This window comes from Capra hircus, chromosome 5, assembly GCF_001704415.2.
Source record: "Capra hircus breed San Clemente chromosome 5, ASM170441v1, whole genome shotgun sequence".
NCBI classification, from domain to species: domain Eukaryota; kingdom Metazoa; phylum Chordata; class Mammalia; order Artiodactyla; family Bovidae; genus Capra; species Capra hircus.
The window spans coordinates 108473847-108487525 of NC_030812.1; the positions used below are offsets into that span (position 1 = coordinate 108473847).

The following is a 13679-nucleotide window of genomic DNA, read 5'->3' on the forward strand; positions in this document are numbered from 1 at the left end:
CAGACAAACGTTTAATGGTACGTGTCTACCATCAGAGTATCACAGAGGAGTCTCACTGCCCTGCAAACCCCCTTTGTCTTTGACTTTTTATTATGACTCTTTTTAAAAAAAGATTATTTATTGTTTTAATCATTTGGCCATACCTTATGGCATATGGGATCTTAGTTCCCCCACCAGGGATCAAACCCAGTCCCCTGCATTGGAAGGCTAGAGTCCTAACCACTGGACCACCAGGGAAGTTCCATAACTCTCTTTGGTTTAATGTCAATTTGCATACGTTTGACTTTATCTGGTAACTCAGCAGGGTCTTTAAACCAAAATTGAATTTTCTTTCTTTTTTTTTCCTACTGTGGTAACTTTTAGAGAGATAAAAGATTTGTTGCAGAAGTCTGGAATATGTTTATAGTTTGATTAACCATTTAATTGTTTCTACACAGATTCTTCATTTTATTTTGCTCCCTTTGAAGTAGATTATCTTTTTAAAAAGCTTTATTAAGGTGTGATTGATATATAAAAGTTGTATATTTAACATATATGTTTTGGTAAAGTAGATTATTTACCTTTTAACCAACGTTTTACAACTCTACTGAGTAATTAACATTTCCCCTCTTGTATGGTATTTTTTTCCAAGTAGGAAACCATTTGTCCTCTGGAGATAAAATTTGAAAACCTATTTAAGTATCTGTAAGGGACAGGCTGAAATTCATGAATGGGTGGCTATAAAGTGATACTTTTCTCTCATTTATTCATTAATATATTTATCCAGCATCTACTCTAAGCATCATTCTCACTGAGCCTGGAAAATTTTCCTTAAAGGGTTATCACATTAAAGCATTAGGAATTTTGGCTTGACATCTTCATTTCCTACCCTCTTAATGCCTTTGGAATCTTTTTTTTTTTTTTTTAAATGAAGTATAGTTGCTTTACAATGGAATCTCTTGTCTTAGAATTGTATAAGCATTTTCTAGTGTCTTAAATTCAAAACAGAGCCTTCACGGAATTTGCTAGACTTGACAGCTGTTGTTCTTTAATACACTCTGCAAGTGGAAGAGCCCATCCAAGCTTTCAAAGGAAATGTATTTCCTTTGTCACCCTTGGTGCAGCCACACCAACCCTCAGGAGCACGTAGTCCAAGGAGACACTGTTGCTTCAGCATCAGAAAGGCTGGGTCTCGGTTGAAGGGTCAGAACCTTCTTGATCTCTCCATCCCACATGGTGGCGGACATCTCAGAAGGAATACTCATTTAACACACTGAAGTTTATATGGAAAATGCCCTCACTCGGGCGAAAACACACATTTGCCTCACCAGCTGCACAGGGTCTTTCCTGCCATTCTCCCCACCTACTCAGCGTTGGGGTTTTTACTTCACAGAGGCTCCTGGTTCTAAGAGAAACTCACTCTAAGGTTCAGATCTCACAGAGCAAGGAAACTCTCTCACTTCAAATTGGATTAAAAATCAAACCTGATTAGGCAGCCTTCAAACTCAGAAACACTCCAGAGTGGGGAACTTCAGTTCCCTGTGAGTCACATGCCAAGAAGTGCTAAAACAGCAAATTAGTTTATGGATCTGATTCTAATGACATTGACAAAAGCCATAACACAGGAACAAAGCCCAAGCCCATGATTGTTTTATACTCCAAACCTCTATAGAGTTTCAGCCTAGTCTCCAAGCTAGAGGCAGACTCCAGAGCACAGGGCCTTGCTCAGACCTGAGCAGAGATTCCTCTTCCTGTTTTGCTGGCTTGGTCAAGGTCAGCACCTGGTCATCTTTCCCAGGCTCCTCCTGGTGTGGTTTAGCCACCAGAGACATAGTTTCATTTGTCAGTTTAAATGAAGTCTGACTTTCAAACCCTCTCGCAATAAATATCCTAAATGTCCAGTGGAGTAGTTAGGTCTTATATATGGGAGGGGAGAGATGTGCCCAGATTCTGTTCAGTGTTCCTACATTTCAACAGAGATGTCATGTTAGATGTTAATAGCCATGGCTACCAATTATTAAGCAAGACAGCTAGCTGCAATTAGGGACTTAGGGGTTATCTTTGTTGGATGTGGTGACAATGCCTAGTTTGGGTGTCTTATAAATGACATTTGCATGAATGCTTTTATGTTGGCCTTTCTGGAATTGTGGAGAAGAGGGGATATTTCATTCTTCTGATCTTGCTAAGAGCACTTTTACTGATAGCTAGGATGGCTGCAAACCTTTTAGTAGTAGGGGGAAAACAGGTGGGCCTCAGAAGTCCAAAATTTACCATATGGGCAGGAAGAAGGCAAAAAGAATGGGAGATGGCGGCATATGACATTATGCATCTCTGATCGCCTCCTCATGGCATGCAGGAGATGAGGTGAGATAGTACAAGTGCCTGGAACCCAGGAAGTGCTCCATAAATGTTTACCATTAAGATCATATGTGTGCGCAGTGCTTGGTACACAGTAGGTGCTGAAAAAATCTTAATTCCCACAAGGACCAGTTGAGATGTCTGTGGGTGAGCTGTGGGCCACTCATGGGATAGTGGCCAGAAGGAAGCACTGAGTGAGACAGGAGGGGTCAAGGCCGAGGTGGAGCCCCCTGCTTGTGCTCACCCCTTTTCTCACTTCATCTTCACAATAGCCCCGTGAGGCAGGTAGACTACTATCCCCATTTTGCAGAAGGGGAAACTGAGGCCCCAAGAGGCTCCTCCCTCACTCCGGGCCCTTCACCTAGCTTGCAGTAGGTCCCTGAATCTGCCACTGGGGGTGGGAGTGGAGGAGCTAGGGTGCCGGGAGTGGGACAGACCCAAGGGCCCTCAGAGGGGCGGCTGCGTTTGCTCATAGGAAGTCCGAGGCACCGGGGGCCTTCCAGGCCCGGGACGAGGGGCGGTCGCAGTGGCCCGGCCAAGGTCAGAGCCAACTTCTCCGAAGACAGTCCAGCCCTGCCCTCGGCAGGGAGGTGAGCACGGCCAGCCTGCTGGGGGGCCCCTCTACCCCCAAGGGGTGGGCCATTGCTTCTCCTCTCCCCCAGATGCTGGGCGGGGGTCCTGGGAGGGAGGTTCTTTATGATCAAAGTCCCAACCATGGGTGTCCAGCTCCTCTCTCTCCCAAAGAGTCGGCAAAAATGAGGCAGACCCCAGTTCATCCATCTTGAAGATGGCTGTTCCATGCTGCCCTCTTCCTTCATTAGGCATCTACCAAATTGGGAAGTTTTCAGGGAAACCTCTCATGGGTCAATCCAGCTCTACAGGCTATCTCTTCCAGGGTGGGGATTTGCGTGTTTAAAGTAGCTCTTAGGTGGCAAGGCCCACCCAGGGATGGGGTGTTGGTGGTGGAGATTCTGGCCCCTGAGAGCCCAGGTTGGAATCAGTATCTTGGGTGGAGGGGTGGTGGGGGAAACTGGAAAGTGAGCAGCTCTTCCTTGTGGAAGTGAGGAAGGTGGGTGAGAGGGAAGGGCTGACACCCCGAGGAAGGGAATTCAGGGGCCCTAGGTACTCTCTGACCTGCTTTAATCCAGCCTGATGCGAGGAGAGAGCTTGCAACTCCCCTGAGGCCTGGCTAGGACCCCAGCTGCCTGTCCTCCTAGACAGAGACCACCCAGCCAGGGGCCTGGAGCCCCACCCACCCCCTCATCTCATCTTCAGGTAACCAAGCTCCCCGCGAAGCAGGCGGAACCAGCCCGACGTAGCCGCACAGAAGCCCCTCATCCCAGGAGCCCCAAGAGGCGGCCTGAGGGGGACCGGTGGCTCCAGGGGTCCTCGCCGCCCCTGAGGACGTCAGCCAGAACTCCTGAGAGGGAACAGCGGACACAGAGACCCCTGGAACGTGGCCGGGCGGGCCCAAGACAGCCCCTGGGAGGGTGGCGGAGTCAGGAGGAGCCACCAGGATCCCGGGGCCCGCACAGATGCCTGGAGAGAGGCTGGCGCAGCCAGGAGGAGGGCCCGGGCCTGCGAGGCTGGCAAGGACTCGGGGAGTCCAGCCAGGGGCCTGCCAGAGCCCCAGAGGGAGTGTGGAGGGGCCCTCCCAGGGAGTCTGAGAGCTGGAGCCTGCTGGGCAGCCTCTCTGGCCACAGGAGGCAGTCAGAGACCTGGGAGGAGCCCCCGGACAGGTCAGCTCGGCGCGGCTGGGGCAGCCTACAGGAGCTGTCCAGTCCTCGCCAGCCTGTGAGCCCCCCAGAGAACTCCAGGGCAGGCCCAGGGGAGTTCTCGAAATCCCAGAGGCCTGAGACGTTACCAGCCATGGGCAGGGGCGCTGAGGAAGCCTGCCCACACTTGCATGGCCCCGAGAGGCAAGCTGAGTTTGACTGGAGGGACCTGGTGAGCCTTCTCGGGGTACCCAGGGAGGGGATGTGGAGCCGCCCGGAGGAGCCTACACTCACCTCCCATCTTCCGAGGCTGGACTGGGAGGGCCTCCTGGAGCTCCTGCAGGCCCAGTTGCTCCACAAGGACCCAGCGGGACACTGGGTTGGCCCTGGCCAGGCTTCCCCAGGCACCAAGGATACCCTGGAGCTGGAGCAAGACCGACACAGCCAGCCTGAAGGAGGAGCAGGGGCTGCCCTAGTCAATGGATACGACCCAGGGCAGTGGCCCCAGAGCTCCGCTCAGCCGTCCAGCCCCACCAGCATCTCCACTCAGTGGCCGAAGACCAAAGTGACAAGCGGGCCAGAGTCCTCAGCTACGACTGGTCTGGAGGAGACGGGTCAGTTGGGGAGCAGGAGCCCTGCAGAGGGCCCCAGCTCGCCACGGCGGGAGGTAAGTCAGTCTCATTAACCAGGGACAGCCTGAAAGTCAGCCCCACCCGACACAAGTCTCCCGAAAGGTCACGCCTCAGCTCCTGCACACCATCTCCCTCCTGACCAAAACCTGTTCCTACCACCAAACTGCAGTGATAACACCCAGCCCTTTCTTTGAGCATTTACTAGGTGCTAAATCTTGATATGAATGTTTTATGGTATTTTCCTCATTTACTCTCCACGGCAATCTGATGAGAAAGGCAATATTTACAGATAGGGAGTCTGAGACACAGAGAGGTTAAGCCACTCACCCAAGATCACACAGCTAGTAAGGGCTAGGGTAGGGGTGGACCGCAGGTCTGCTCTGTGCAGATCACCCTGAGGCCTCCCACAAGATGCTCTGACCAGGGCCTTCTCCCCTTCTGGCCCTACAATACTTGGTTTGTGTTGCTTTCTGGTGGCCTCTACCTGGCCCTGTCTGGGACTGCAGCCAATGTGGTCACGTCCCCTCCCCACGGCACTATTCCAAGTTCCTTAAAATCCAGGACGGCTTCACTTACCCCTCTCTGGCCCCTGCAGCGCCTCTCAGGCCCAGGGAAGGAGTTGTATAAATGCTTATTGGTCTGAGCTCACTGCTGAGACGGCTGCTTCAGTGGGGGCCTGTATGGAAAGCAGGCCCAGTGCCTGGCACATAGTGGATGCCCACCAAGTCCCTGCCTTATCTCTTTGGCCCAGGGTCAGGGTCACAGAGTCAGTGCTGCCCCGAGCGTTTATGTGAAGATGGGAAGGGTCCTAGAGAACAGACCCCTGCAACCTGGCCTCAGCTCACCAGGGACGCAGCATATTTTGACGCCCAGCTTCTCTTGGTCCCAGTCTTCGGTAGTGTGGGACCAACTGCTCCCCCGACAGGCACCACTGGGGCAATGTGGAGGTTCCTGCTCCTTCATCCAAACTCTCCTCGTCTCCATGATGTGCAGCCCCATGCTGCCTCCCCCATGGATGACAGGGGAGGGTTCACGGTGTGTTGGGCCCGGGGCTGGGGGCTTTACACACTTTGCCATTTGTGCCTCAGATAGATACGGTGCCCAGACGCATTCAGCGTTTGCTGTGGGTCACACATATATGTGCTTAGTTGCTCAGCTGTGTCCGACTCTTTGTGACTCCATGGACTGTAGCCTGCCAGGCTCCTCTGTCCATGTGGATTCTGCAGGCAAGAATACTGGAGTGGGTTGCCATGCCCTCCTCCAGGGGATCTTCCCAACTCAGGGATTGAACCCAGGTCTCCCGCACTGCAGGTGGATTCTTTATTGTCTGAGCCACCAGGGAAGCTCATGTATAAGATGAGAGAAATGGGACCAAAGTATTGACTCCAAAGCCCAAGATTGTTTGTTTGTTTGTTTTATAGTTGTTTTACAGTGTTATGTTAATTTCTACAACAAAGTGACATAGTTATACTCTTTTTCAAAAACAAACAACTCACTTAAAAATAATTTTTCTTTCTCTTTTTTGGCTGTGCTGAGGCTGTTGCTGCATGGACTTTTCTCTAGTTGCAGAGAGTGGGGGCTAGTCTCTAGCTGCAGCGTGCAGGCTTCTCATCGTGGTGGCGTCTCTTGCGGAACATGGGCTCCAGGATGTGTGGGCCTCCGTAGTGTCAGCATGTGGGCTCAGAAGTTGTGGCTCCCGGGCTCTAGAGCACAAGCCCAGTAGTTGTGGTGCACGGGCTTAGTTGCTCTGCAGCACGTGGGATCATCCTAGATCAGGGATCGGGTCCACGTCTCCTGCATTGGCAGTAGATTCTTTACCCTTGAGCCACCAGGGAAGCCCTCCCTATATACGTATATTCATATTCTTTTCCATTCTGGCTTATCAAAAGATCTTCAATACAGTTTTTTGTGTGTGTTATACAGTAGGACTTTGTTGTTTATTCTATACACAATAATTTGCCTCTGCTAATTCCAAACTGCCAATCCTGCCCTCCCCACCTCCCTCTCCCCTTGGCAACCACAGATCATGCCTGTTTCTGTTTTGCAGATATGTTCATTTGTGTCATACTTTAGATTCCACACATAAATGATATCACGTGTTATCTGTCTTTCTCTTTCTGACCTACTTCGCCTAGTATGATAATGATTAGTTCTATCCACGTTGCTGTAAGTGGCATTATTTCATTCTTTTTTAATGGCTGAGTAATATTCCATTGGAGAAGGCAATGGCACCCCACTCCAGTACTCTTGCCTGGAAAATCCCATGGATGGAGGAGCCTGGTAGGCTGCGGTCCATGGGGTCGCTAAGAGTCGGACACGACTGAGCAACTTCACTTTCTTTTTTCACTTTCATGCGTTGGAGAAGGCAATGGCAACCCACTCCAGCGCTCTTGCCTGGAGAATCCCAGGGACGGGGGAGCCTGGTGGGCTGCCGTCTATGGGTTCGCACAGAGTCGGACACGACTGAAGCGACTTAGCAGCAATATTCCATTGTGTGTATGTACGTGTATGTTCCTTGTTCAAGTCTCAGATCAGGTGCTCTGTCTGAGATGCTTTTCCTAAATACTCGCCCCACCCCTGGGTTGGTGATGTTTCCTTTCTGGGCTTGGTCGTTCTGCTACTCTTCATTGGGTCATGCTCAGTTGTTGCCATCTTCCCTTAAAAAACATGAGCTTCTTGCAGGCAGGAGATGCACCTACTTTATCTCCATACCTCCAGCCCCTAGCCCAGGGCCTGACACAAAGGAGGAGCTCAGCTCAGTGGCTGGTTGACCAGTGGATATATGGATGCTTGAGGGCCTACAAGAAACATGTGGAGGGTGGGTAGGTCAGCGGGTAGATGATGAATGAATGATGGATGACAGATGTGTGAAAGGATAACGGATAAATGATATGTGCTGGACAAATGAGAAAGAGATGTCAGATGGATGACAGGTGGGTGGGTGGTTGGATGGATGGGTGATAAATGGAACAGATGATGGGTTCAGGATAGACATCGCATGGATGGGTCAATGTTGTAGAATATGCATGAAGGATGGTGAATGAATGTTGGCAGATGGGTAGATGGATGTTGGATGGATTAAGGAAAGATACACAGATATAGGATGGATGAATAGATGATGAGTTAATTGAGGATGGATATATTGGGATGATAGATGTTGGATAGATGAGTAGGTAGATGATGTAGAATAGATTTTGGATGGTGGATGGATATATGGACCAATTGATGTTGGATTCTAGATGGACGTTAGATGAATGGATGATGAATGGATGGATAAGAAGTTGGATAGATGGATAGAACCTGGGAAGGGAAATACCATAATCGCAGCTGTGTTCTTTCTTATCTCCAGTTCCAATCAAAGGAGCCTGAGGAATCAGAACGAAGCAGAGGCCAAGACTCACTGACTGATCAGAAGCAGGCCGACTCGGTAGTTGGGTCATTGGGTCATGGGTGTGGGTCATAGGGAGGGGAAGGGAAGGGAAATCAGGTAGGAGGTGGGCTGAGGTCCTGAGATAAGCTCTGGAGTCATCCAGACCAAGGCTGGCTCTGTCCTGGGGTCACTGAGAAGAGGGGCTCTAGAGGAGCTGGGCAGCAGGGCTACCTTCTGGCTTGGAGATCTGGGTGGGTGGACAGTCCTGGGGTCAGAAGCCCAGGCCTCTGCTTTCAACTTGCTAGGATGCCCTGAAAATGTCACTGCCCTTCCCTGGGCAAATGGCAGTTTGACTCTGATAGTCTCGGAAGGCAAGGTCCTCCTGGGTCTGGAGGGCTGGCCACCCTGGGAGAAAGGGTAGACTCCCAGGAGCTGGAGCCAGAGAGGCACTGAGGAGGGCCAGGGAGGTGCAGAAGTCAGCTGGGCCTGGAGGATCTCCAGGGTCCTGGGCGGGAGAGATGTATGCAAGTGGTGGGACCCGCCAAGGCTGCTGGGAAGCCTGGCTGCAGCTGGAGCACACGCTCTGCCCCGCCCCTCCCCACGACCTGCCAAACAGACTGTTCTCATCACCCTCAGCCTCCAGAGCAGTGAGGTCAGAGCCGAGGGCCTGGGGCAGGGGGAGGCGGGAGAGGGAGACCAGGCTGCTTGGGGCCAGTGCTTCTCTAATCCTGTTGTTCTGCTGTTTCTCATGCTGCCTCCTGAAAAGCCGGGTGTGACGGGGTGAGGGGTTGTCTGTCTGGCCTTGCTCCTAGCCTGAGCTGGGGGGATTCTGCCCGACCTCTGACTGTTGGGCAGAGGAGGAAACGAGGGGCAGGGCAGTCATCCTAGATCATATAGCTCACTGGTGGAGGGGCTCAAATTAGGACCCGGGACTCAGAACCCCTCACCCAGGCCTCTCCCTGCTCCCCCCGCAACACCGCTTCCCAGCTCTGCCCTGATTGTCTTCATGGCCTCGCAGAGTAGAGGCAGCATGCTAACTGCTGAGTGGGCCATCTGTGAAATGGGAGGTGATGGCGACTGGTCACTAAAGGTGCTTCCAGTTCTCCCAGGGACTCTGGCAGCTTTGCTCTTCCTCTTTCTGTGTTATTTCTTCACATTTCCTGGGGCCAGGGTTTTGCGAACAAAGAGGAAATAGAAATACAGGGGTCCCCTTCGACGCTCCATGAAATGGGCCTGCCCCAGCAACCCAGAAAACCTCTCAGTCCACCCCCAGGAAGCGTAGACTGGACAGAATGATGACTGCGTCATTCATTCATTCATTCACTCACACACTTAGTGAGCACCTTCTGTATGCCTGGGTGTAGGCCAGAGGTGAGCTGGAGTGCCATTATGGAGCCCATGGTCTAGTGGTCAGGGCTGTGACGGGGATGTGGTGCAGGGTCGGGGCCGTCCTTACCCCCAGCATCCTTTGGACCTGTGCTTTGATGCTTCATGTCCCACATCCAGAGACTCTCTGGATGCTGGGGACTTGGGTCACCCGGGTTCTGTCCTGCCTGTGCCAGTAACCTCCTCTGTGACTTTGGGCAAATGCCTCTGCTTCATGGAGGCCTCATTTTCCCCAACAAGTGAAGGTGAAAGTCGTTCACTCGTGTCCAACTCTTTGAGACCCCCATGGACTATACAGTCCATGGAATTCTCCAGGCCAGAATACTGGAATGGGTAGCCATTCCCTTCTCCAGGGGATCTTCCCAACCCAGCGATCGAACCCAGGTCTCCTGCATTGCTGGTGGATTCTTTATCAGCTGAGCCACCAGGGAATCCCCAAACAAGGATGACTCCAAAGAGGGTGCACTTGGGGGCTCTGCTGGGTATGACTGTAGATGTCTGGGACTCATTCCTCTTACAAAGCTGAGGAGAGTAGGCAGACGGGGGACTTGGGATTAGAGGACACTTGGGTGACCCCTTGGCTCCAGAGGATTGTTGCCATGGGGAACAGGGACCCAGAGTTTTTCCATCTTTAGATATTTCAAGAGAAGCTGGAAATATGTAGTTATGTGTTAACCTCTTGATTATTTAACACTGGAACTTAATGCAAAATAATCTGAAAACCCTATGTGGGCTGAACACACATCTGTGGTCTGCATTCACCTCCCGCTGGCTCCCTGGGGTCCAACTTGAGGGTGGAGAGGTGCACATTCCCAAGGGTGCTGAGCCCCCAGAGCCCTGCCAATACCGCACGGGTGAGCGAGTTCACAAGCTCTTTTCTCGGCAGTTCTGGGATGGAGGAAGATGGCAACTCTGGGCCTTTGAGGTGGGCGTGGCAGCATGGGCAAGGGAGGCTGTCATCAGGGACTCCCCCATCCCACCAAAGGGACCTGGGGGCCAACACTGGACCCTGTTTGACAGGCAGACAAGAGGCCAGCGGAGGGCAAGGCTGGGAGCCCACTCAAGGGCCGACTGGTGACTTCATGGCGGATGCCCGGGGACCGTCCCACGCTGTTCAATCCGTTCCTGCTGTCTCTGGGGGTCCTCAGGTGGCAAAGGGTAGGCTGGCTCCAGTGGGGTGGGAGGGGCGAGGGTGGGAGAGAGAGGGGGAGGGGAGGGAGGAGGCTGATGTTAGGCAGAGAAAAACCAGTAGGGGCTGAGAGGGAGTGATGTGGGACCCGCACTTGAGAAAGGAGAGCTGGAAGCAGAGCCCTGAGCTCCCGTGGTCTCTGCGATGAGGGGCCTGTCCCACCTGTAGGACCGGGCTGGGGCCGCTTTCAGCTTGCAGGGTGAAGGGTGATGGAATAATCCACACAGCTGAAGATCCCAATCAGTATATAGGCCAAGGGGAGCCAGGCTGGGAGGGGGGAAGGGGGAGAGGGAGAGAGGGCCTGCGAGGGGCTCTGGGATTGCAAAGTGTGTCTCAGACCTGGGCCTGAGCCAGTTGCACAAACATCTGGCATTACGTAACCCATCCTCTACCCAGAGAGGGCTGTAAACACTCAGGCCTCTGGTTCGGAGTTTCCTCAAGAGCGAGGAGAGGGGAGGGGAGGCAGCTGAGACTTGCTCTCTCTGGCCCCTGCATCGTGGTGGAGGGAGCAGGCCTGGCCACCTCCAGGGGCCACAGGCTGGCTTGTGGGCTCTCTTCTCTCAGTGACAGGCTGGTTCTTGTACTCTGATAAGCTTGGGGTCTAGCTCTAAGCTGGGCACATTAGATGCTGTAATTAGACAGAGTGTAAACTCAGGGAGGTGAGGTGGACTTGCCCAAGGGTGCATGGCTAGGGTTTAGAGGAGCCAGCCACTTGCTGATTTTCCTCATTTCTTGATGAGAGCATGGCTGCAGCCAAACTCACTAAGCCTCAGTTGCCTCATCTGTCTAATGGGAAAAAAAAAATATATGCCGATGATCAGGGCTGCGGGGAGGACTGGCTCAGAGAGATCAGGATGTACAGAGGTGTGAGGAGGTGGGGTGGGGGGCAGTGTCCAAACACTAACTTTCCCATCTGCTGCTTCTTTTTATTTTTAGTATTTAAAATATATATATCTTGGCTCAGTTTATTTATTTTTGTTTATTTTTTTGCCACATGGCATGTGGGATCTTAGTTTCCCAACTGGGGATCAAACCTCTGCCCCCTGCAGGGGAAGTGTGGAGTCATAACTACTGGACCACTGGGGAAGTCCCCCATCCACTTCTTAATTTCCTCTCTGCTGCTCTATGGGGGTTAAGGCACAAAGATAACGAAGCAAACGTGGTTATCGAGGCAGGGTGGTATCTTTAAGCCAGGGGCGGGAATTACCTTATCAGCTTAACTAAAGGTCACTAACACACAGTAGTTCCAGCGGGAGGGAGCAGGTAAGTCCTTGGTGGGAGAGAAGGGGAAGAGAAATGGGGAAATGGACTCTGGGATGCTGCTGGTGATGATAACCAGCATTTATTGTGCACCTACTATGTGCTCGGCTCTGCGTTCAGTGAGTGGCACACCTGATTGCATTGAATCCTCGCCCTTGGGTCTAACAGGTATGGTTCACATTGTCCATTTCATAGATGAAGGAATGAAACTCACTTGTTCTAGGTCACACATAGGGGAGAGCTAGGATTTGAAGCTTGCTCTAGCCAACCTCAGAGCCCACCCTGTCCCTACCACCTCCGTGCATCCATGTCTCCTTGCAGAGTCCTTGCAGCTCTGAGAGGCTCTGCAGATTTTCCCCATTGGACAGATACGGCAATTGAGGCTCAATGAACTGGCTCAATGAACTCTTCTCTCATCCAGGGATGAGGAAAATCAGGAGCTGAGAGACAGAACTGCTAGTGGAACCATCCAGTTACTCAGAGCAGCTTTAAACATCTCTCAGGCTGGATAATGAAATTAGTCCAAGGTCAAGAGCCAGGAAACCTAAGGCTTGAGCTCTGGTCTCTGCTCCTAACTGGTGTGGCTTTGGGCCGTTGTCTCCCTTCTCTGAGCCTCATATTGTTATCCTCAATAGAAGAATGGTCTGAAACTGGATAACCCCAAAGTTTGGTGGCTCTGTTTAAGAAGTCACTCCTGCGTCCCTAAAGCTGTACCATCCCTCTTACCAGGGCAAGCTGCAGTAAGGGAGTCATTGTTGCTTCACTTGTTCATTCCCTCACTGGACCAACATTTGTGAAAAACCTGATATGGGCTGAGGCCCTGGGCTTTACATGATATAGACGAAAACCACTCTTCCTGCCCACAGGGAGCTCACAGTTTGTAAGGATACTGACATAGACCTGGTCAGGACACAGTGTGGTCATCACTTGAGTTGTAGAGTATACAGATGCAGGGAGCTCCGGACAAGGAAATTCTAAGTCTGTGCTGGGGGCACTCTGGCTTCCTTTGGATTGAGACTTGAAGGGTGAGGAGGAATTTTCCAGGCAAACAAACATTTGGAGGGAGGGGAGGGAGAGTGAGTGTGTGTGTGTGTTGGGGCATAAGAGGACAGGAAGGGACGTGTTCCAGACACAGCACAGAACAACATGTGCCAGTAGGGAGGCACAGGGGACCTGGCTTATCCTGGGACGTCCTGGTGCTTGTGCAGCCCTAGCACGTGAAATGTGTGCGTGTCTAATGATGGACAGCAGGCAGGGGCCATATGATAATGAACACTGAGTACAAGAATGCGCCTCTCAGCAGTGGAGAAGTGTTGAAGAACTTTGGGCAGGGGAGTGTTCTAATCACTGTGTTGAGGGTACTGGAAGAGAGTCCCGGGGGGCCAGGAAACCAGCAAGGAGGCTGGTACTGTCAGGTGCCCAGTGCCCATGCCACTGGGCATGGGTGGTAGCTGAGGTCTTCTGTTTGTTCACTCACTCTCCCAAGGACCAAATAAATGCCTGCGTGAGGTACAGGGGTAGGGTGAGAACACTGCTCAGCAATGCCAGAAGGCCAGTGTCTAGGAGGGCTTATCCATGGTCTCATTTCTCAGGGTGGAGAGAATTCCAGTGGGAAATGCTTCGAAAACTTCAGCTCCCTGGACCTCCACTTCTTTATCTGTGAAATGGGGATAGTAATTATAATCATGACAGAAATAATTTCTGAACCCCAAAGTGAGATGGCAGAATCACTGAGATGGTAGTTATTCTAATCCCCCTATGCCCCTATCTAAGGAGAACTAACTAGGGAT

General features: G+C 51.9%; 1 protein-coding gene across 1 annotated transcript in view; it reads left to right on the forward strand.

Annotated features, from left to right (window-relative positions):
• Positions 1-13679, forward strand: part of TRIOBP (TRIO and F-actin binding protein) — a 41998-nt gene that overhangs the window by 17971 nt on the left and 10348 nt on the right. Inside the window, exons 6-9 of the mRNA XM_018049068.1 lie at positions 2813-2927; positions 3613-4719; positions 8034-8111; positions 10461-10598. Of these exons, the coding sequence (XP_017904557.1) occupies positions 2813-2927; positions 3613-4719; positions 8034-8111; positions 10461-10598 (1438 nt within the window). The remainder of the gene's footprint in view (positions 1-2812; positions 2928-3612; positions 4720-8033; positions 8112-10460; positions 10599-13679) is intronic.